Genomic DNA, 23,699 nt, shown 5'->3' on the forward strand with positions numbered 1-23,699 from the left:
GGGAAGGTGTGTAAGTGTTAGTCGTGTGGGGATGCCCCCTCACGGGGGCGTACGTGTCTTTTGGTGTATTTGTCTGTCTGGTATATTGTTTGTCGGGGGTCGCAATTTTAAAGAAATGTATTCTAAAGTAATGCAAATAACTGATAAATAAGTAAAAACTTACCTGGGCATAACCCCGGCACAGGTGCTGTAACAGAGATGCCGACGGCGTCTATGCTTAAGCCGGGGATTAGGTCGGTGATTAAAAGGAAAGAAAGGGATTCTTTCCAGGTAGCCTTAATAAAGGCAGGTAGAAATTGCTCCTTGCACTACACTTTCACAAAACACGTGTGCTCTGGTCGGCTGCCCGCTAGGAACTGGCCACCTTAACTAACCCTACTGATTCGCATATCAACAGCTGATGCAAAATACGGTGTGTTCATTCTTCACTAGGTTTGTATGTACCTTCGAGCATATACTACTGGAGGTAGCATGTCCTTGCGAAAAGTGTGGCTGAGTGTGCAAGAGAGACAGATAGTGTCTCAGTACATGCTGTCTCACTCTAGCACGCACGCGATTGGTTGGAAATTAATGCTCGCGCTAATTGGATCCGCAAGGCGTGCGTGCTAGAGTGAGATAGCAGTTACCGAGATACTGTCTGTCTCTCTCGCACACATTTCGCAATGGCATGCTACCTCCAAGTAGTACATGCTCGAAGGTTTGTACACTCGTTTCCCTAGCATTTTGCCAACTCCTCTTAACAAAAATTTTTAATGCGTTTTACTGAATTTCTACTGAAGACAATTTCGGAACGCACCCTTGCTTATGTCAGTCAAATCGGAAGAAGTTGATGCCACTGCAATAAACAAAAATATTCTAAAAATTTGGCACTGGATTTGAAGTTTTCGCATAGTGACGTAGCAAAGCATATTTTATTTATTTTAGTACTCAAATAAGGTCAAGATGACAAAAATCAATTGTTTTATGAAGCAATTAAGAAGTTTGAATATACTCCAATATTTTTTTTAGACTCAGCTGACAGAAGTAGAAAGTGAATATAATATAAAAGGTATACGTATTTGCATTTTTATTCACTGAGCTCAAAAAGGAAAAAAAATTTTTTTTTAACAAATTCTTGAAATTATATCTAGTCAATATTTAACTGAATTAATAAATTCTTAAGCTACTAGTTATTTTTTTATATGTATGCAAGTTCTTGTTTGCTTTTAATTTAATGAGGATATAAGCATCTTTTAAGTAACAATTTTTCAAAATATTGGGAAGTTACGTAGAATTACGTTTTATACAGTATAAATGTTTACAAGTCACATGACCAGTAATTTCGTTTGGAACAGTAATTTTATTTCCTTCTTGTTGGTAATTAAAAATAAGCTGAATATTACGTTAAAACACAATATTCTGTTTTTATCGGCGAAACAATCAGTGATCACACACTATTTTGAGTGTAGATATAACGGTTTGTTATCATTCATTGTAAATGAATCAGTAATATTGGTGATGCTAAGATTTACGGATTTTTAGTTGATAATACCAACCGTGCAATGTTGGTTGTCTAAGCAATAGCAATTTCATTATTTCTTCAGACATGAAAATCTTGTACACAATATGTTTGTCTCATCTCATCAAGTTTGGAAGTAAATACAACCACAGTAGACGTGTTAAACATAAAACTACACTTAGCCCATATATTTTATTGATCAAATTAATTTACAAGAAACTTATTACGCCCATGGCTTGGTTAGACCAAATTCAAAATTATTTTTTTGTTCCTTGAGGTACTGTTTATCTTCCTCGATATCCACGGGCCAATCTACGTGCCTGTTGAGAAATTCTACCACGAGAGCGTTGTTTATCCTCAACGCTACGAGCGGATCGAGTTTCTTCATGAACCAATTGAGCCAGTACCCCATAACCAGCACCGTGTCGGATTGGTTTTCGTGTGTCGTATGTCTAAAAGAATAACAGTCAATTCTAATCGGTTTTTAAGTTTCCGATAGTTACTTTATGGTGTACATCTTCCTGTCGTCTCTTGTGAGGAATTTGGACATGGCGTTCACGTTTTGTTTGATGTGGAAGGTCTGAGTGTTGACGAAAAGAAGGGGTTGGTCTATCTTCACTTCCAAGTCTTCGTTTTTGACGGCGAACATCCACGGGTCCAGTAAAATGGCCTGCCTAGAGAACGGTGTAGGGTACAAACACAAAATAATACTTTTCTTACTGTGCATTTCCTTGGCTAGGAATCTTAGAGCCGTATTCAGAAATCCTGGGTCCGCCCTGATGTTTATTTTGGTTCTTGTTAATTCTAAAGCTGCTGAGACCTTCTAATACTTCTAATGCTTGGATTTAGAACAGTAAGAACCGAAATGAACATCAGGCCGGGTCTAGGGGTTCTGATAGTGGATCGGCCCCCACAGACCCTAGCCCGAGAATAACAAGGACAAACATTTTGTTGTACCTACTTGAATTCCTTACGTTTTGACAAGGTATATAAAGCAGTAGCTGCTCCAAACGAATGCCCCATCATTGTAAAATCGTTCACATCCAATTTTCCCACGAGATCGTCTAATTGGAACGAGACATCATACTTTGTGGGTACATCGTTTATAACGTTGTAAGGAACTATACCCTTGTTCAAGTTTATAAGGAAATCTAACACTTTCCCACATTCCTGCGACCTTATTTTGATCTGTTTGTTTCTCTCTTTGTAGTGGTTCTCCCCAAGTTTGATGTAAAGGAAATCTAAAGGCGTACGTTTATCTTTAAGGGCATCCTCGCGATTCTCATAGTAGTAGGTGTTACATGCCGACAAGTCCCTTGAAAGAAAAACGTTCTTTCTTTAAATTATGTACTTGTGAAGTTTGAGTTAGTTATACCTGTGTTCTAAACAAGCGACTAAAAATCCTCTAGATGCTAGCTCGCAACTAATGTTTGTGTATAAAAATCTGTTACCTCCCAACCCATGCGACATCACTATGCACTTTAGTTTTTCGTCTGTCTTTATTTTTGCTCCGTACAGTGCAGGAATACATATTCGATCTAAAAATTGCTGTGTTATAGTGTATTTAAATGGAGTAAAATTATTGGTACCAGATAACCTGCCAAAATATGATTATGGTAGTTTCTAACTGTAAGGAATATGCAAATTCTCTTTTCTTCGTTTGCAATAACACGATAGTTGTTGAAGAATTATTTCAAAATTTAGAATATTTCTTTACTTTCATGTACTGTTTACACAATGACAGGTATATAACATAACCCCACTAAACATAGCTATGATAGCTCAGTTCCTATGTTCTTTCGATCATGATCTTTCATATTATAATCTGAAATCAAAGCAGTTGATTGGATGAATTTAAAAATCCGTTTTAATTTTTTAAAATTAGCCAATCAGCTACTACGATTGCAGGTTATGATCTGACGATCATGAGCGAAAGGCGAAAGAATTCGCCCATAATACACAGTCCCCTAGATAGATTAGATATTGATTAATATATCGATTCAGGATTCAGTCAATCTATTGCTGTTGCTGTGCTATAGGTATAGTATAAGAACCGCTCTGTAGGTATTTCTTTTGCTAAGGAAATTAATTCATTCGTAATAATTATATAAATTACCTGACCACCAAAAGAGTATCCGCAAAATGTAAACGTGAATCATTATAACTTTTGAAAACCCCGTTAGATAGCTATCATCTGGAATCCAGGGGATAAATCTTTCTATATTGTTCTGCAAGAAAAATTCATTACATTATAGGTAGATAGTCAAGTTAATTTAAGTACTTGTGCGTCTTTTTTCTCATGTGTAGGGTAATATAGCCTCAAGAAGGGATCTTCTTTGTTGTATCCCAGCATGACGTCTATACAGCCAGGCATAAATGGCCCTACAAATTATAATTTACAAATTAACCCATATTTAAAAGAAATACGAATCCGTTATCCGAATTTTCTGGATCAAATATCGTGTTTACAGTTTTCATCGTAACCCACTTGGCGGGATAATTCCGAGTCAAGAAAAATCAAGAAGTGTATGTCCCAAGTAGTGTAAATGTTAAAAAGTGCATTTTTATCAGTGTTTAGTGCATTCAAGAAAGAAGTACTCACCTGTGGCTATAGGTAAATGTTTCCTGATTTGTCTAAACCACCACATCGCGCTGTTTAATTATTATAACCGGGTAAAAAGAGAGATCAAGTGAAATTTATAGGTTATAAACAGTAGTTACTATCTCACTATTGACTCTAGGTAGACTAAATTCATAATTATTCAAGACAGTTCGAGGTCCAGGTCAAATTTTAATGTATTGTATTCGATAAATGAGCGTAATTGCACATTAAACTCATCAACCAATTCAACACTGTTCACTGCAAGTTAGATAAACAATTAAGAATTATATACAGTATTCCTTCAATTTGTTTAGTGATAAACTTCCATTTGCTTGAATGTATTTGCTTTTACCATTATAATTTCGGTGAACGTCGCTAATGTGAGATGATACTACTAAAATTATGATAATCTATAAAATTGTTGGTTCGAGTACTTTGTTACCCTACTTATCTCAATTCTAATTTTTCAACTTTCTCTATAAGCATTAACTTATAAGAAGGAAATAAATATATAAAAAGTTATTACTGTTTGGAATTATGCACACCTCAATTTACTATTTTATTTTCAAATTTATTATTCTAAAATTGAGGTTTAAAGGCCAATACAAATTATGCTTTTATTTTGAAAGGATAAGTATTGAAATTCTACTTTTTTATGCTCAACTTTGTTTATTGTTAAAAATAATTTTTTGAACATTTGATCAGGTGTTGAAATTTTTTTTAGTCATTCCTTTCGTGGTAACTTATCAGAAATGGAAGGGGTGATAACTACTATATCCGGTCAAAAACGTCCAGCGGCCAGTCCCACGATGTCGCCCTCGAAAAAGACCAATTTCGTTGGAATTTCGCCTCTCAGGGAACTGACAAACGTTAAAACTCCCACAGATAGACCTTTCAGAGTGTCGATTGAGGGTAATATTGGCGCAGGCAAATCCACACTCATCAAATACTTTTCTAGTATGCCCGGCATCGAAACGTTCGCAGTAAGTATATCTGGCTCAATACTGTTGTCGAATTTTAGAATTTGAAGGGTGTGATCCGAAAATCGTGGGTTACAGGAACCGATAGAATGGTGGCGGAACCTCCAGGGGCACAACCTCCTGGAACTCATGTATTCCGACATCCACGAGTGGTTAAAAGTCTTCCAAAGCTACGTCCAATTCACTCGACTGAGGGTACAAACCACGAAGCCAAAAAGCTCGTCGACGACCGTTCAGATGTTCGAACGGTCCGTACAAAACAACAGGTTCTGTTTCCTGGAGCAAGCCTACCAAAGCGGGTACTTGCACGGGGCCGATTACGCCGTCATGGACCAGTGGTACCGGTGGATGAGGGCCAACGTAGATATCAGCTTGGATTTGATAGGTTCGTTACGGCGAACGTTTTTTTTTCTGGTTTTATATTCGTTCGTTTCAGTTTATTTGAGGAGCAGTCCGGAAGTGGTGTTTGAAAGGGTAAAGGCCCGGGCTAGGCCGGAAGAGGCGGGTTTGTCCCTGCAGTATTTGAAGGAGCTTCACGAGAGCCACGAACGTTGGCTCATGACGAACGACGAACGTTTTAACACCATCCCGGTGCTTGTTCTCGATGCGGACAAAACGTTGGACGAGATCGTGGAACAATATAAGAAAAATGAGAACAAAATATTGGGCTTCGAGAAGACCGGGAGGATGAAAGTGGAGCAAGGAGATAAGGACAAAGTAAAGAAGACGTTGAGTTTGTGACTGTTGATGAACTAGTTGTGGCGAAAGCTGAAATAAATTTTTTTTGTCTGTTATTAGAAAGCAGTAATTTTACTAACAAACAATGATTGTTCACTAAAAGTGCCTATATTTTGTGTTATAAAGGGCCTATACCAAATGTATACCTAATAAATAATGATTAAATTTAGTGCAATTCGTTTTTAATATTTACCTTGAATTCTTTGTAAATGCAACACTTAATTGGCGCATTTGTATATATGGTTGCATAACGAAGATTTAAGTTGATATAAATTTTTGTCACATTAGAAAACACTAATTTTACAAACAAAAAATCATAATGTGTTATAAAAGGCGCATACCAAATATGTTCACGTAATAAATAACGATTCAATTTAGTGCAATTCGTTTTTAATATTTATCTTGTTTTTCTGTAAAAGCAACACTTAATTGCCGCGCTTGTATATATGGTTGCATTACAACCAAGTTTTGGGTTCTTGGCGTAAATTTTTTAGTCACATTAAAAAGAAAAGAAAACTTACCAACAAAATATTATATACTAGAGTACCTACTATGTGTTATAAAAGACATATCAAATATAATAAATAAGGATGAAATATATATTATATATACACTTTTTTTACCAATTTAAATATCACGTTTAACATTAGAGTAGAGCAACACTTAATTATCATATTTGTATATATGGTTGCATACTTGCTCTAAAATTAAAAATTAAGTTAACCTCATGGAAACAAAAGCACCATTCAACTCATAAGTCATAACCACCATAGATAAAGAAATAGAAAAAAACTTCCAACAGTTTATTCATTCCATTTTTTTAAAAACATTTCAGGTACAGTACAGATAGTTTCTTTCGGTACTGCATGAAATTATTTGAAAATGGAAGTTACTGCATCAAGTAAGTCACATTTTTATTAATACAACTAGCTTCTAAAAAATGAGGTTAAAATAAACATTTTTTTTTCAGATTTCAAAACTGTTTTACCAGACGTAGAAAAAACGATTAACGACTGCACGTTTTTAAGCGTAGACTGTGAACTAACGGGGCTTGATTTGGTTCGGAACATAAACACTTTCGACACACCCGGACAGTATTACGGAAAGCTTCGTTCGAACTGTAAAGAATTTTTAGTTATACAGTACGGACTTAGCATGTTTAGGTATTGTAAGCAACCTTTACTTTAATTTATATTTGAAATTCTTTTAATTTAGGTACGATGAGGAAAAAGATGTGTTTAAGAATCACACTTATAACTTTTACATATTTCGGAGACCAATCAATCGAAATGTACCCGATCAGAGGTTTCTATGTCAAACGTCTAGTATAAATTTTCTCATACACGAGGGTTTCGACTTCAATAAGCTGTTCAAAGAAGGTATTTCTTATCTCAACATAGTTGAAGAAGAGATATATAGGGGTAACTTAGAAGAAGCGTATAAAAAACGAACTGAGAGTATACAGTCGCATCAGAATGAGACGAATGATATTATCCCGATACCAGAAGATGCACGGCAATTCGTCGATGATGTGGTGTAAGTACTTTAACATTTTTTAATACATTATGGTGACGATTGTTTATTTTTGTAAATGTGTACCTCGTTTGTATACTACGTTCCTATGTTCCGTGTATTTTCCAGGCAGCAAATAGAAACGTTTTTGGAAAGCGACGAAGTGGAGTTGCAGTTACCGAAATGCAACTCGTTTTTGAGGCGGTTGGTTTATCAAACGAAAGCCGAGAAGTTCGCAGATAAGATTACGTTGGAGACTCGACAGGTAGAGAATAAGGACAGAATATTGTTCGTGAGAAGGTTAAGGACTCGGGAAGAGGAGGAAGAGATAGAGAAACAGAAATACGAGGAGCAAATTGGGGAACTCGAGGATTTCGTTGGTTTCACCAAGGTCTTAAGGATGATCGTTAATTCAGTAAGTTCTTGATATTAATTTAGTTATAAAGTTTCCGATTACGATATTTTGGACATACTAGGTTATGGAAAGGTAAAACTATAATTTGGTTTTTTATATAGAGTGTACCTTGCTAATAGCGGGCATGTACTGGAAATTTTTTACTTTATTTTAAAGGTATTGCGCTAATTCAATCTTTCACCATAACACAAATGTTGTCTTGCTTCTTCGTAAATTAAAACGATATTCATCAACTACGAGTTGCTATACGCCGAAGCTATTTTTGACATTAGAAAAACTAATGTAAACACTATCGCAAAAACGTTAATAAAATCCGATTTTAGTATTCGGGGCTATTGGGGCTACGTGGAGAGAGAGTGCATTGCGTACAGCGCACAAAACGACAACTTCAATAATTTTTTTCTCGGAAAGTAAGGATTTTTTCAAAAATTTTTTTTACGATATTGACTCCATTTTTCATGACGTATCTATTCCCAAATTTTTTTGGTTATATTGTGAATCACCCTGTATAATTTTGTTCTAATATTGATTTATTGTGCGATAAACGATTATTTCAGTTATATTGAAATAATTTTTGCCATTTGTTTAGTTTTTTTTGTTTTTATTGTAGGGTAAACTGATAATAGGGCACAACTTATGCCTGGATCTGTTGCACACTTTGGACAAATTTTTGAATCCGTTGCCTGATGATTACGTCGAATTCAAGGAATTGGCACATTCGTTATTTCCCAAGTAGGTAATTATTACCTTTAAAAAATGACAGTTCTTTGTGACATCGGCAAAGATCACACACAGACTGACAAAGTTTTAAAACAGAAATCAGTTTGTACTTTTCCGAAGGTGTTTCCGTCTCGTTAGGTGCTTGAGATATTCTTAACTTAAAAGTGCGAAAAACAGTTTCTCGCTTTATTTGAGGTTATGTTACATTACGAATTTTTATATAGAAAACTACGTCTGTTTCACTCCGAAAAATTGTTTCCTTTGCTTTCAAAGAGAAGTATCAAATTGCTTATGGGATCTTCAGGTTTTCGATGTCGCTGATTACGAATTTCAAGTCAGAGCAAGAATTGCACCATTCACAATGGCGGATCTAATGTGATGGATCGAATATAAAAAATAAAAACTGTTGAAATTTAGAAATGAAAAGGAATTGACAAAATTTCGAAAACCTTAAAGAAAAGTATGACATTATTCGAATTTTTTTAACATATTGTGCTGCCAAAAGTTAAACCCACGTTTTTTTTTATGCGCATAGAAAAATTTTCATTTCTTGTGATATTTGAAAACCAAAAAACCAAAAATCTCCGTGTATATATGATTCACCCAAACCGAAACAGATACTGCCTAGTCTAAATCGCAAATATAGTTTAAAAACGCCATTTTTCGCATTTTTCGTTTAGGATGTCTCGAAAACCTGATTCGATGGAGTAATTCTGGGGACGAAATCGTTGAAAACCTTCAGAAAAGTATAATCCGGTTTCTGATTTAAAGAGTCAAATGTCGTGGATTGTTTGGAACGTTTTATTTATTTTAGAATTTTGGACACCAAGTACATGTCCAGCTTGGAGCCTTTCAAGGAATTGATCCAATCCAACGTACTGAAACATTTGTTAGATGCCGTATCCGAAAAACCATTTGAGATTCCCAACGTTGGTACGTTCACAAACGTTCTTCGAACGTACAGTTTCGTTAAGTGCATTTTTTCATTGATTTTTCAGAATTCGAACAAAACCAACCCGGATACAATTTAAACGACGGGAAAGAACACGAAGCTGGTTATGATGCTTATATAACCGGCCTCAGTTTCTTGTCCATGTGGAAATACTTGGGTAAATAACTCACGATAAATTTCGGATTCTTTTAAAACTATTTTTACTTCATTCACGATTATTTATTCGATTTTTGGCGACTGGATTCTGAATCGTAATTTTTTTATTTTAGGAACTTCTGTGTCAATGAAAAACGAGGATATTTTTTGTGATTTTCAATTGTTGAGGCCTTACATAAATAAGTAAGCATATTACGTTTATTAAAATCGTTGAAACAAAAAAATAGTCTATTTTGATAGACCTAATGTTTCTATTTCGCTTCTAGAATATTTTTGATGTTGCTTGTGGACAACCAGTACATAAACTTGGCCGGCAAAGACTGTAAGTATTCCCCTTAATCGACCCGGACTCATATTTTATTATACAGGGTGTCCCAGTTAAAATAGATCATTCCTTAGCACCGATATGTCGATAATACAAAAAGTGTCCCGGATAAAATTACTACATTGCTATTTTTATATTTCAAGAGGGTTATATAGCGAATAGACAATCTGCAATACATTTTTATAGATTTTATTGCACAGTTTGTCTAAATATGAATTAATGCACAAATAACAGACTTTCCCCCATTTAAACGCAGATTTTCTATAAAATGGACTTAGTTTGAAACCCAAATAACTTTTTGGTGTGAAGAAATTTGTAATTTACTATGCAAATTACAAATTTTTGTACAACGAAAAGTAATTTAAGTGTCAAACTAACTCCATTTTATAGAAAATCTGTGTTAGAATAGAGGAAAGTCCCTTATTTGTGCATTGATTCATATTTAGATAAACTGTGTAATAAAATCTGTAAAAAATGTATTGTTGGTTGCCTATTCGCTATAGAGCCCTCTTATAGCCATACCTCCGATTAAGTTATATGGTCTGTAAATATTATTTCCTTGTGGCATTTTTAGTTACTCTTTTTGTGCGTCTACATCTAAAAAGAGACCAATTAAAAAGACTTCCAATATCAGTTTGCAACAAATCAGTCGTTCGTCAGCGAACAAAAGATATTTAAACTGGTTCAGAACATAACCAATAATATTAATCAACGAGTTAAATAAAATTGGTCCACAGCGAGACCCCTGTGGAAGCCCAGACACAAATTTCAATATATCGCACTCTCTGATATAAGTTTAATTTTTATAGATTACACATGCCACACCCTGTATACAGGGTGTTTTGTAAGTCGATGCATTCCTTACAGGAGGTTGTAGTGCAAGTGATTTGTGATATACACCTCCTTAATACACCATATTCCGAAAACGCTTAGTTTCTGATCTATAGGGTGATAAAGTTTCAATAAAAAAAATGCAAATTTATAAATGTTGTGGAAACCGCTCAAAATATTTTAATGAAATTTTACAAGCTTTGATAATTAACAACAATACATGTTTTACGATAAGAATATTGATTTTAATTTTACTAGTGGCGTGCGCACAGGCACATCCTTGGATATTTTTAAAGAAAAAAATGGTACGCCACTGATATTTCTTAAAATAAAATTATTTTTGATTTCCTTGTTGAATTTGGGAGAGAAAAGGTATCTCGACTGTTTTTCTTATGACGCACCGTTTTTGAGTAAAAAAATTTAAATCGATTTATTTATTGGCGTAAACTGGGTTCAATAATTTGAAAAATAGCAGCAATTATGCACTTAGCTTTTTTTGTACCAATTTTATTACAAAAAATTATATCAGTCTAAAAAAATTTTATCAGTTCACTATTTACTATCTAAACAGAAATTAGCAAGTTGGCTGTGTACTCGTTTTTGTTATTGTTTGACAAAATTAATAATAGCTGTCACTTTGAGTGTTTGAGTGTGAAGCAGTTAAGTGCATAATTTCTTCTATTTTTCAAATTATTGAAACCGAATTATGCCATGCGATAAATCGATTTTATTTTTTTTACTCGAAAACGGTGCGTCATACGAAAAACAATCCAGATACCTTTTCTCTTCCAAATTGAACAAGGAATTTAAAAATAATTTTTATTTTAAGAAAAATCAGTGGTGTATCATTTTTTTCTTTAACAATATTTAGAGACGTGTTCGCACGCCACTGGCGAAACTAAAAACAATATTTTAATCGTAAAACATGTATTGTTGTTAACTTACCAAACACCCTGTATATAAATCCACTCCTTTTGAAAAATCGGTATATCCTTTGACAAGCAGGATTTGCTAACACAAACGTAAATCATTGCATTAACGTATATCACCGTTTTCAGTAACCGTGTCCAGAGATCACGTGTTCTACATGACGTTTCCCAAGGAGTGGAAAACCGGCAACATCACGCAACTCTTCAGTCCCTTCGGTAAGTTGTTTACCGGAAAATCCAAATTTTCCGGCTGATTCAAATTTTCTGGCTAATCCAAATTTCCCGGCTAATCCAATTTTTTTTTACCGCAAGGTAAGGTCTACGTTTCCTGGTTGGACGAAACGTCGGCCTACGTGAGCCTCTACGAGAGAGACCAGGCGGCGATGGCCCTCAGTACGCTGTCCCAAGGCGAAGCGTACACTATGACGACGTTCGCGAGGAGACAGGCGACATTGTTGGGAATAAAAACTCCCTTGCCTTCGCCCGTTCCGAAAAAGAGGAGGAGCGTGGAGGGACAGCCCGCCGCGAAGCGCCGGAAGACGGATAGTTTTAATAGGTACGAGGGTTTCCTTTCTTTCGGGGGAGGGTTGAGGGTAATGGAGATTTGTTTATTTATTTATTTGTTTGTTTCTTTAATTAATTTTTTGTTTATTCATTTATTCAGTCGGTTACTTTTTTAAAATACGTCTCGTTGGATTAACACAGTTACGGGGTGGCGAAACATACATTCCAGAACTCATCACTGTTGTATAAATATCGAAAACTTAAAATTATGGAAAAACAAAGAATATGCGACTGTAATAGCAAACAAACTTGAAATAAATTAAAAAAAACAAGTTACACAAGGCGTCTCATTTTAATGTACCAGGCCGCATAATTTTTTTAATTCGATTTCGAATTTTTCAAACAAATGTGATCAGGTTTTGAGGAGGTCAAATTATGGTGACCTTGAATTTGACCTTTAAGTCAATTATCATGGTCGTTTCAAGGTCAACCTAGATTTTTTTAACGGGAACCCATATTTTTTATTGCAGATTCGTATTCTGCGGGAAAAAATGAGTAACTTTTGTATTAAATATTTTTTTGAATACGCTTCGTTCTCTCGCCAGAGTGCGCTATACTTTTACTGTTCCATTTTAATTCTCAGGCTAATACCTCAAGAAATAATGGATGTTTCCAACAAAAGTTGTCAGGTTTCGGGGGGGATCAAGTTACCGTGACCTTGAAATTAACCTTAAAAGTCAATTATCAAGGTCATTTCAAGGCCAACCTCGATTTTTTAAATGGAAACCTATATTTTTTATTGCGGATTCGTATTCTGTGGGAAAAAATATGTAACTTTTGTATTAAATATTTTTTTGAAAATGCTTCGTTCCCTCATCAGAGTTCGATGTACTTTTACTGTTCCATTTTAATTCTCAGGCTAATATCTCAAGAAATAATTTTAAAAAATATTTCCAATAAAAGTTGTCAGGGGGTGATCAAATTACTGTGACCTTGAAATTAACCTTTGTCAGTTTTCAAGGTCATTTCAAGGCCAACCTTGACTTTAAATGGAAACCCATATTTTTATTACAGCTTCTTATTCTGCGGAAAAAAATACGTAACTTTTGTGTGAAAAATTTTTCTTGAAAAGGCTTCTTGTAATAAAAATATGGGTTTCCATTTAAAAAATCGAGATTGGCCTTGAAATTACCTTGATAATTGAATTTTAAGGTTAATTTCAAGGTCATGGTAATTTGATCCCCCCCCAAACCTGATACCTTTTGTTGGAAATATTTTATTTCTTGAGATATTAGTAGGGTTGCCAGATCTCCGGGTTTTGATGGTACATCTTCAAGCTCCGGGTTAACATGTCATTTCTCCGGGTTTTCTTCGTTGTGGAAAAATCTTGACCACATTTCCTGATTCCGGGTTTGTCACGAAGTAAGTATTGCGTCTTTTTTTTCCTTCGAAAACAATTTCTGATTGCATTTGCATAATCGTTTTTTTTTCTTTTTTTTCTTTTTAGGCATCACTTATACAAGTGGGTCATGTCTCCGGGTCTGTTATGAAATAGATCTGGTAACCCTAGATATTAGACTGAGAATTAAAATGGAACAGTAAAAGTACAGCACAGTCTGGCGAGAGATTTTCAAAAAAAATGTTTCATACAAGTTGCATATTTTTTTCCGCAGAATACGAATCTGCAATAAAAAAAATGGGCTTCCATTTAAAAAATCAAGGTTGAACTTGAAATGACCTTGATAATTGACTTCAAGGTTAAACTCAAGGTCACAATTTAACCCATCGAAACCCAATAACTTTTGTTCGAAATATTGTTTTATAAAACTCGAATTAAAAAAATTATACGGCCTGATACATTAAAATGGGACACCCGGTATAATTATAAAAATAGTTAGCCTTAAATAATACTTTAAAATTATTGCTAAGAACAAAAGAGCTCCTCTGATTTATATAACAAATATATCGAATTGTTACTCTTTAAATTAACACTCTGTATTAATATATCGTTGACTGTTTGTTTCTATAGGTACAAATTCTCCATCAATTACAAAGTTCGACAAATTTTTAACTCAGGTGAAAGACTTTACTTTCAAATCTGAACACAATTGCTGCATCACGTTAGGTTTTTGAAGTATTCTAACCTAAAAGTGCGAAAAACACGTCTCCTTCGGTATATTTAAGGTTATGTTACATCACCAGGTAATTTTCCTCCACAAAATTTGTTATGGCATCCGAAAGTACTACTTTTTCCCTTCAAGATCCATTTTGAATCGTTCGAATATCTCCTTTCCTCTCTGAGAAATCGTCTTAAAATTGATTAGTTCGGCGTATTTGTCGTTATTCGGAAATTGAGAAGCATCAGGTGAAGACTTAAAATGAGAGGAGAAACAAATTACAAACATATAAAGTTCTATTGGTTCTATAAGTTTTCGTTACTATTCTTTTTTATTCCATCTGCCATATTGGATCCGCCATTTTGAATTTTTTAATTCTGATTTAAGGCTCGTAATCAGCGACTCCAAAAATCTGGAGTACCAGAGTCGTTTGCCGCAATATCAGCCGTTAGGACTTTTTTCGGTGGTGTTAAATATCCTTTGTATAACTAGATTTCTTATATCGAAGAATACTGTTTGACTTTCTTTCAAAAAAAAAATCAAAAAAGTTGTTTTAATTTGTTTCAATTAGAAATAAAGTAAAAAAAACATGAAAGCTAATAATATAATACATGTTTAAAAAGATGCATATCCATATATGTATATTGGAATTGGTGCTATCCAAGAATATTTCCAAGTAAAATTAGTTTGTCGCATAAGGGGGTTAACCACATTAAGCGGCTGATTTTCAGACGTTTCTCATAAATTTTTTTTGAGTGGAACAAATTGATTAGAATTTGATCAGAGTTTAACATTATTTTATCAATATCTTGACATACGTTTACAAATTTTTTCAAGTCATTTGTATTGAAAATGCCAGGATTATGGGCTGTTGTCCACTGAAGGTCATCATTCGAGTTGGTTGTTTACAGGAAATGTGGTCACAATTTTGATCTGGAAGCAAAATGGTTGTTTTTCTGCATTTATAACACGTTTTCTAAGAATATGAACCTCTTTGCGGGTAAAAATTGTGAAAATTGAAGTTTACGCACGTGTTTGAAAAAAGTAAAGGTTTTCACAATTTTCTTTCACCTATTTTGAATAAAAGACACCCTTAAAATTATATCATCCCAATTGTTGGTTCATGTTCTTTGTAATTTCGTAAAGAAACACGCTTTCACTTTTCATAACGATCGATTCGTAACTTTTTGAGTTAGAGTTCCTGTGAATTAAAAAAAATGTTGTTTCGAGAAAAAGGCATTTGAAGACTTCCGAAAACTAGAAATTTAAGAAAATTGTTAATAATTTAGAGTGCTTTCCAATCAATCAGTGATTCAGCACCATTTAGCATTCCTTCTTCCTCATAGGCAGCATTCTGAGCTTGCATTTGTTCTTTTCTGGCTTAACAAGTGACTAGACTACCCGCTATGCACCTGAACGCTGACCCGATGTGTGTTCCGTTTTAGGCTCATAAAATGGGAACGAATACGAATTTCGTTTTGAAATTTTGCCAGTGTATTCTTGAACAGTTCTACTAACAATTTATGCGATAAAAAAATCTTATTTTTTGAACCTTCTAATATGGTTTCCCCCCTTAAGAGGGCTCTATTGCAACCAGCATATATTTTTATAGATTTTATTGCACAGTTTGTCTAAATATGCACAAATAACGGACTTTCCCCCATTCTAACGCAGATTTTCTATAAAATGGACTTGGTTTGAAACTCAAATAATTTGTTGGTTTGAAGAAATTTGTAATTTACGATGCAAATTACAAATTTCTTTACAACAAAAAGAAATTTGGGTTTCAAACTAAGTCCATTTTATAAAAAATCTGCGTTAGAATGGAGGAAAGTCTATAATTTGTGCATTAATTCATATTTAGACAAACTGTGTAATAAAATCTATAAAAATGTATTGCTGGTTGCCTATTTGCTGTAGCGCCCTCTTAAACATCTCGCAAACCAAGCTTCATATAAAGTTTTTTCAAAAATGAGAAAAAATTACAAGAAACAAACATTTGATCTAAAGAACAGTATATTTGAATTTTGAAATGTACACGGCACGTTTTCCAGTAGCGGCAGTTTTTCCACATCCAAAAGGTCCATAGACCCCATCATAGAAGAAGAGCTAGCAGAGACTGAAGAAAACGTTTCTTCTAAAAAGATATTTATGGAGAACGATGTATGGGGATGAATAAAAAAATCATATGTTCGGATTTATTTGTTTTATTTTCCCATATTATCGACCTTTGTTAAATAAAAGTTATTAAAATTAGGAAATTATTACAAAATTCACGCGTAGAAATCAATAATCAATTTTAAAGACATGGCATTTTATTAAGTAGGTAGGATGTGTCATAGAATTTAAAAAAGTTGTTCATGTTGAACACATTTGGGATTTCCAAGGGCATTGCAAACGGAATACTGGCAAATGCCGCTAAGAAACCCCAAAATTGCCCAAACAAAAAAATTTTTTATCTTAATCTATACAGGTCTCTACACATTTACAATTGGTAAGTACATTTTTATAGACATGCTGTATTACTATTGTTTATAATTATTAATATATGAAGAAGGCTGTACATGGGCGTAGCCAGGGGGGCCTCGCTCCCCTTAACTCTTCAAAAAACTTAAAAAAATTACATTATTACTGGTTATATATTTTTCTAAACATAGTGTGTTATAGTCTTTCCGAAGTCAGTTGAACATGTATAAAAACGCCTAGCAATAAAATAGAAATATAGAATATAGAAAAAATAGAATAATTTGTTTATAGTGTGTAGAAATTTCTATTAGATGTTCATTTGGCCAATAACATATTTTAATTATGTCTATTGATGGTAAAATTTATTTATAACATATCAAAAAACAATTACATTTGCATTAAAATGTATTACTGCTTGGCATTGCTGCACTGCACTGCTAAGCAATTTGTCAACAACTGAAATTTATGCCCGGTCGCCCAGTGCGGTTGTGTTTGTGCGCCGTTTGCCCGCGCGCGCATTCAACTGGGCGTATATATTTCTACCACCTCCCATGTTTAGTTCGACCGGACCTGTTAGTATATGGGTATGGCTAAATAAACGTGGGAACAAGTATTTCAAATATTTCAATGTTGAGTTGCTGTGTAGCGACCGAACTTGGTACATACTGCCTAGCTCTTTGGTCTTCAATTGAGATCGGAAAGACTATACCATCACTTATAATTATCACTAACATATTTTTCTTAGGAAATTACCGTTTATAAGCAGATTTCACTTATTCTATGTTCCTCGTTGATTTTGCAAGTAGCGACTTGGGACTTAACAGGCCAGTAGCTTTTAAAATAATCAACTGAACCTATAAGGCCCAAATCATCACCAGCGCGGTTCCGTAGATCCCATTCTGCCATCACTTTCCGCATCTGAAACAAAAGAAAAATGTTTTATTTTCATATTGATATGTTTTATACATCAAATAAATGTTTAGTGTAATGCTAGATATTAGGAAAATATATGGGTATAGGGGTATAAAGTATAAAAAATTTACGGACGCGACCGCTGCGCGCAGGAATGGTTCGATCGGAGTGAGTTTGAGTCGTTGTATAGGTTGGACCATCGTCGAATATAAGTGATCCGGACACGAGGGAGAAAAATGTCGATAAAGCGTTGTGTTTAGTTTGTGAATCTCAGTGTCAATAACTTCTGACTGTGATTAGTTTAGGTGAATTGAAACGTTGTTTTGCAGTATAAATTTATTTATTTCGGTATTTGTGTGTCTTTATTGTGATATTATGAAAAAATATGTATACAAGTCAGGAAAGATTGGATTTGACATTAATTCATGCTGTAGCTCCCAATTGGATATGTCTCCTGTTTGTTATTTTTTGCGTGTGTCCAATTTCTTAAATAAACAGAATAGTGAATTTTGAGAAATCATTTAAAAGTTGAAAATTTTGCAACATAGGAAAAATCATGCGTGCCACTGGACTCTGGGGTGCCGCCCCGCTTAGAAATTTTCATAATAAAAAAATGAATTTAAAATTTAGTTTGCAGTTTAACTCGACTAGCAAAATTCGTTTACAAAACTCCAAATACGTGAGCTCCTCGTAGCTCGCCTCTACATCTGTAAAAGTGTTTATAACGGTGGTCATGGTTACCGCGTGCAGCAGTAAAAGACGGTGTAGGAATACCGCATATGCAGTTTAGGCTCTGTTTAGTCCGACTTTAATGAAATAATAGCTATTCAGCGCTTTTTTTTCTAATTAAACGTTTTTGTTTAGGTGTGGTGTAACATTTTGTTGCTTACATGTTGTTTCTTGAGTGATTTTTAAAAAATTGTAAATGTTTAAATTAATTGTAGCACTTGCAAAAATCAATGATGCGGGAACTAATGAAAAAGTGATTAAAATTTTATTTCGAACAAATGTAGAATAATTAACTTTCACTATAAAAAGTAATGTTGAGTGCATTTTCCCTATATTTCAATAGTACTTAAAATAAAACTACCCAATTATATTTGTTTTTTTTTTCAATACTTTGTACCTAAATTTTTCCGCACCCCGCCTGGTACGGTTCAGAGTCGAGAGCCGCCACTGTTTCAACCCCTTTGATTATCTAACAAAAACTCCCTTTAATTTGTCAATTTATATCAAGACTTTAACAAGTCGCCTATGAGAATACCGTCTTCTAAAAACCGCCGCACTTTACATATATGTTTTTGCCAATATGATTTAAAGTAGCCATTACTCCTTTTTGCTGCCATATACATCACAGCAGCGGTATGTGCGTATACTTTATGTACCTTTTTAACATCTCTATCTGTTAGTTTCCTTATACAGCCCGTTCTCATTCCCTGCCGTTGACAATAAGTCATTGTGCCTTATATAAATTTATGCTTCGAGAGTGAGTTTATCTAGGAAATAGGAGAGCAGGAGCAATCGCAGCTTCCTCCGTCGTTTGCGAACGGAAATCTATTTGTATGAACCCGTTGAACAAAATGTGTGAATTTCTTATATGAATTAACAAAATGATTTCCCGAAGAAAAATAACTTATACTCAAAACAAAGCAAAATAATAATATATTCTAAATGAGTTCGACCCTTTTGCATTCCTTGGGTGCACCACTGGTATATCTTTAGATAATTTAACATAGAATGACGATTGTCGATGTCCCATACACCCACAGAACAGTAAAGTTAATCTATTCCTTTTCTATATGGCGAAGTTTACGAACCAATAGATGGCGTTGTGAATTTGAAGGATTTTAGATGTAGAGATGGCCACAAATTTGCTTACAATTACGGCAGTTGCGTTTTAGGTGAAAATTTGTAATTTAACTTATTGACACTGTTTTAGAGGAAGTATGTATTAGTGTAATTCAATCAATAACTCTAACGAAGATAAATACGTATTATACTGACTATTTTGAGTAGCTACCTATGTATTTAGATTTTTTACCACAAAAAACGGCGGTGACAACATTTTCAGTAGTAAGGCGATGTTCCGTATTGTATTAGCTATGTCCTGTCCAAATTTGGTTAGTACAACTCTCTCTGTTTCGAAAATAGAATACCTGAATACGCGTAAAAATTTTGAGGGAATATCACAAAGGGAGCTTGAGTTACATCATATATGTTTCTCGACTTCGTGCAACTGTATATTATACAGTAGTTACTACCAGAAGGGTAGAAGGGCTTCTCAAAAGACATCAAAGAAATAGGAAATACTTACAACGTGAATGAATAACCAATTCTTTTGGTTAGGTAGGTACTTCTACAGTGACTTTGTTATACACTAACAGATGTCGCCCACTTCATGATTTTGCTAATCTATCGTAAAGTGTCATGTTCATATTGTTTTGTATTGTGCTGTTGTGCTATGGTCAGTGTTTTTATAAAATACTTAGCTTAGATAACCAGCGTTAGTTCTAACTTCACTATAATTGTTTACAATAAATAAAATTACTTTCGTTAAATAACAAATTTCAATTTTTTATCCAACATATTTATAATGATACTATAATTTCTTTGGTTTTAAAGGAATAATGTGGCCTATAAGTCACTAGTGAGTAATTGTAAGTTATAAGTCACTAGTAAGTTATGACTTATAACCCTCTAGTGACTTATAAGAAATCATAAAAAGACAATGTTTGGTTTATTTTTTTAGTTTTTATTAGAAAACCAATTTGAAACGGCAATAGGTCAACAAATAACCTAAAATGCTACAAACTTACAATCTAGCTACTTATTAATATTAACATTAACATTTATGGTAAAGCCGTGATTTGATGCCAAAGGATTATTGGAATCATTTTGTGATTTTTCTGGGAGGGTTTGGTAATATGATTTGAAATGAAAGTATCTTATTGTCCGACAAAATTCTTGAGAAGTTTTTGCAGTCCGACGCCCCGAAGATGTCAACTTAACGACAACATGGTTGGTGATAACCAGCTGTCGGACAAAAGCGTCATTATTTAAAAAAATGCAATATTAATCAGAGAATTTAATTGTCCGACAAAATTATCGTTTTTTTTTGTTTGTCCAACAAAATTAAACGATAAAATGTGGTTTCAATACTTACACATGATGTAGAAGAAAAATTTATATTTAATAAAAAAAATATATGAATAAAAAAAATTGTTTAAATTTCTCAAATTTCAAAATAAAGATGACTAATTTAAATTTATTTTTTTATACAATTAAAAAAAATTATATACAGGGTGGTCCCGAGCTAATAGGTCAAAATTCATGAGTAGATTCTCGAAGCACAAATATTGCGATTTAGCCGAACTTACCTTAGTCCAAAAGTTGATAGTTAAAGAGATAAAGGGTGTTAAATGTAAAATATTATTTTAGTTTTTTTCATTTATTCCTTAACAAATGCAAATATCTTCACAAAATTTTGAGGTTTGGAGTTCTTTAAGTGGAGGAATTGAAATGTGTTCACATTTTGGTTAAAGTTCATAGAGGGCGCTAGCTGCAGTAGATTAAATGTGTTAAAAACGACATGGTATCTCATCTTTGGTATCAAATTCTTATTTTCCAAATTTTTTTACACAAAAAAGCTACACTTTATAAAACTAACTGTCTCGCACCGTTTTCCAGATATTTGGCTTTGAAAGTTCCAATGCTGTTGAATTAAATTACAATGAAGTACCTACCTATTATTAACTTAGCGGTGAAGTTTCTTAAGTTTGGACGAAAATCAAATAATTGACATATTCCACTTATCTTATTGCTGTCATTTGTATGCTACTGTCCATTAAGTATTATTCGTACCTAAAATTACGTTTTAATTTAAATTGTATGTACATAAATGTGAGATGGAATGCCGATACTTCCGTTTTTGGGGTTACATGAAATCAGTCGTTTATGGAGAAACTATAAACACCTGTTAAGAACTTTGGCAGATTGACATATTTTCCTGAAAATCACGGGAAAACTTACCACTGTTGAACTTTCCTGGTAGTCAAATCTTGGGAGACTCGTCAAATTTAAGCTGCACGCAAAGTTACAGTTTGCTGCTAATCATTTTTTTCTTTGTACGTGGGCCCGTGGACTATAACTATAATTTAGCGGCAATAAAAATGATTCTTACCTTGGGGGTACGTGAAAATTTTCAAGGGGTACGCGGGGCAGGTTAATGAAAAATTAAACCATTTTTATTTCTTTCCGTTTCGTAATCACGCAAGGTTATAATTTAATAATGGAATCTAATTGAATAATTTTGTGGTACTTCTCATTAATTTTTTGTAATGCATTTCAAATATATTGTGTTTGTGATGTAAAAAGTTTTTTAATTTAACCGCCTCCCACAACCCCCCGCCCCCTATAACAAGGGGGTACGCAAAATTTTCATTTTTCGTTAAGGGGTACAGTCTTTGAAAAAGATTGATAACCCATGGCCTAGGCAGTAAATGTGACACTTTGGTGCCTGACAGCTGTCACTAAAATATCGATCGGCGAAAAGATAAGTTTTGGGGGGGCGCAAAAATTCAAACCTGGGCGCTACGACACTGGGTGCCACAGATTGCTTGACAGAATGTCTTTAATTATTAATTGTGACGTGCTGAGAAAAGCGCTTGTTGTGCTACAAAGCGCAAAGTGAAGTGAAGCACATCTAAATCGATTTGGCTATATTCAACCCCTTCACTCGCGAAAATCGTGCATCCGGCAACACACTTAAGCGTTATCTCGTTCCGGAGCAGGCACAATAAGTTTTCGATTTTTCGCCGCCGTGGTAGGCTCGTAAAGATCGCAGCAAGCCAGGGGCCCTCCCTGACATGACTATGGAGCGCGTGGGTCGCCATTTTCAGTGCATAAACAACGCGCGAAATAATAGTCCATAAGTATCTCGGGCCCTTGATATACGGCGGAAATGGACAACGCGCTCATAGATTTACAAACTATCGGACGAACGTATTTCAGATCCAGCTGGCTAGATTTATATCGCACAATGGGATATTGTCGAGTGCGGTGAATGATGCGGGTCTCTGTATGGGAGCAGCTATTAGATGAAGATGTTCAAATTGTGATTGCTCTGTGCAGGCCGTCACTTTAAAAAAGATTAATGGAGGCGTCGCCGTCGGTCGTGTCACCGTACGGCGTTCGCTCAAAACAATCGGTTTATGAGGCAATGTACGAAGCCGTAGAAGGACCATATCTAAAATATTTTTAAAATTCAGACTAAACTGTAAATCCTGACTTTAATCTAGGAATTCAGACTTTCAACTCTTATGGCGGTTTCCCACTTAACGGACAGTCGAGTTTATGTCCTGTTTGTGTTTTCTAGAACCTGAAAAACAAAAACAATTCTGAAACAAACCCAAAACTCTTGTTTCCATCAAGCGGATTACATTTTGTTCGAATTTTGTTTTTGTTTTCAGTCCTTTTCCACTGGTTGTCGCGAAGAAGTCATAACACATTTTTCCAATAACCAACCAACATGTTTAGATAAGATTTTTTTTATTCTTAGTTATGGCTGGTTTATACTGAAGTGCTTGGAAAAAAAGTAAGTGTATATATATGTACGGTTAAAGTGTTTACTTGGTTAGTTAGTTAGTTTGTATACTAGCCAAGTAAACACCTTAACCGTACACATATTATACAGGGTGTCTCATAATTAGCTGCCAACCCTGAACAGGCCGATTCTATGATCAAAACTAAGTAAAAAAGTTCATATGAACATGGGTCCGGAAATGCTTCCTAAGGGCACAGGGACTCATTGAAGAGGGAGGAATGGAAATTATTTTTTTGCAATATCTCTCAATCGCGTTGTGATAAATGAATGAAATTTGGTATACACAGCTAAATTTTGATGAGCAATTTGATGGACTAATCCATTTATTTCCACAAGGTCCATTGGGGTGGGTACGGGGGGGCCCTTGGTACTTTGCGTGTGTAACTTTTTCATCTTTGACTTTTTAACAAATTGGACAGCAAATTCCGTTTTCCCGAACT

The 23,699-nt window shown here is 34.5% G+C and overlaps 3 protein-coding genes across 5 annotated transcripts; 2 read left to right on the forward strand and 1 right to left on the reverse strand.

The window, feature by feature from the left end:
• Nucleotides 1–1,685: 1,685 nt before the first annotated feature.
• On the reverse strand, nucleotides 1,686–4,244 carry LOC108911547 (platelet-activating factor acetylhydrolase-like). The gene is made up of 7 exons (XM_018716520.1): nucleotides 4,101–4,244; nucleotides 3,780–3,880; nucleotides 3,615–3,726; nucleotides 2,874–3,036; nucleotides 2,460–2,813; nucleotides 2,002–2,172; nucleotides 1,686–1,950 (listed from the first exon to the last, which is right to left on the reverse strand). Exons 1-7 carry the CDS (start codon nucleotides 4,144–4,146, stop codon nucleotides 1,722–1,724), a joined length of 1,176 nt encoding a protein of 391 aa, XP_018572036.1. The 5' UTR covers nucleotides 4,147–4,244; the 3' UTR covers nucleotides 1,686–1,721.
• LOC108911548 (deoxynucleoside kinase-like) lies at nucleotides 3,888–5,987 on the forward strand. Of its 2 annotated transcripts, none has more exons than XM_018716521.1 (4): nucleotides 3,888–4,112; nucleotides 4,825–5,083; nucleotides 5,159–5,465; nucleotides 5,517–5,987. In XM_018716521.1, the coding sequence occupies exons 1-4, from the start codon at nucleotides 4,045–4,047 to the stop codon at nucleotides 5,819–5,821; spliced, it is 939 nt and encodes a 312-aa protein (XP_018572037.1). In that variant the 5' UTR covers nucleotides 3,888–4,044; the 3' UTR covers nucleotides 5,822–5,987. The 2 variants fall into 2 exon arrangements, with proteins under 2 accessions (XP_018572037.1, XP_018572038.1); XM_018716522.1 differs by lacking the exon at nucleotides 3,888–4,112 and adding an exon at nucleotides 4,387–4,480.
• A 573-nt stretch (nucleotides 5,988–6,560) lies between these two features.
• On the forward strand, nucleotides 6,561–16,476 carry LOC108911544 (poly(A)-specific ribonuclease PARN). 2 transcript variants are annotated; one of them, XM_018716515.1, is made up of 12 exons: nucleotides 6,561–6,719; nucleotides 6,789–6,981; nucleotides 7,034–7,354; nucleotides 7,460–7,745; nucleotides 8,356–8,477; nucleotides 9,280–9,398; nucleotides 9,464–9,574; nucleotides 9,687–9,756; nucleotides 9,840–9,895; nucleotides 11,788–11,874; nucleotides 11,971–12,214; nucleotides 16,334–16,476. In XM_018716515.1, exons 1-12 carry the CDS (start codon nucleotides 6,701–6,703, stop codon nucleotides 16,452–16,454), a joined length of 1,749 nt encoding a protein of 582 aa, XP_018572031.1. In that variant the 5' UTR covers nucleotides 6,561–6,700; the 3' UTR covers nucleotides 16,455–16,476. The 2 variants fall into 2 exon arrangements, with proteins under 2 accessions (XP_018572031.1, XP_018572032.1); XM_018716516.1 differs by having other exon boundaries at nucleotides 16,337–16,476.
• Nucleotides 16,477–23,699: the final 7,223 nt, after the last annotated feature.

Source organism: Anoplophora glabripennis, unplaced genomic scaffold (genome assembly GCF_000390285.2).
Source record: "Anoplophora glabripennis isolate ALB-LARVAE unplaced genomic scaffold, Agla_2.0 scaffold678, whole genome shotgun sequence".
In the NCBI taxonomy this organism is placed as follows: domain Eukaryota; kingdom Metazoa; phylum Arthropoda; class Insecta; order Coleoptera; family Cerambycidae; genus Anoplophora; species Anoplophora glabripennis.

Bases quoted from the DNA above. Each gene is read 5' to 3' on its own strand.
- LOC108911548 (XM_018716521.1), top strand. From the start codon at position 4,045: ATGTTAAAAAGTGCATTTTTATCAGTGTTTAGTGCATTCAAGAAAGAA. The intron at 4,113-4,824 runs GTAAATGTTTCC...AATTTTTTTTAG, and splicing joins GTACTCACCTGTGGCTATAG to TCATTCCTTTCGTGGTAACT. The intron at 5,466-5,516 runs GTTCGTTACGGC...CGTTCGTTTCAG, and splicing joins TATCAGCTTGGATTTGATAG to TTTATTTGAGGAGCAGTCCG.
- LOC108911547 (XM_018716520.1), bottom strand. From the start codon at position 4,146: ATGTGGTGGTTTAGACAAATCAGGAAACATTTACCTATAGCCACAG. The intron at 3,881-4,100 runs GTGAGTACTTCT...TATAATTTGTAG, and splicing joins ACATTTACCTATAGCCACAG to GGCCATTTATGCCTGGCTGT. The intron at 3,037-3,614 runs GTAATTTATATA...AGCAATTTTTAG, and splicing joins GATACTCTTTTGGTGGTCAG to ATCGAATATGTATTCCTGCA.
- LOC108911544 (XM_018716515.1), top strand. The intron at 7,746-8,355 runs GTAAGTTCTTGA...TTTTTATTGTAG, and splicing joins TAAGGATGATCGTTAATTCA to GGTAAACTGATAATAGGGCA. The intron at 12,215-16,333 runs GTACGAGGGTTT...CACGTTTTCCAG, and splicing joins AAGACGGATAGTTTTAATAG to TAGCGGCAGTTTTTCCACAT.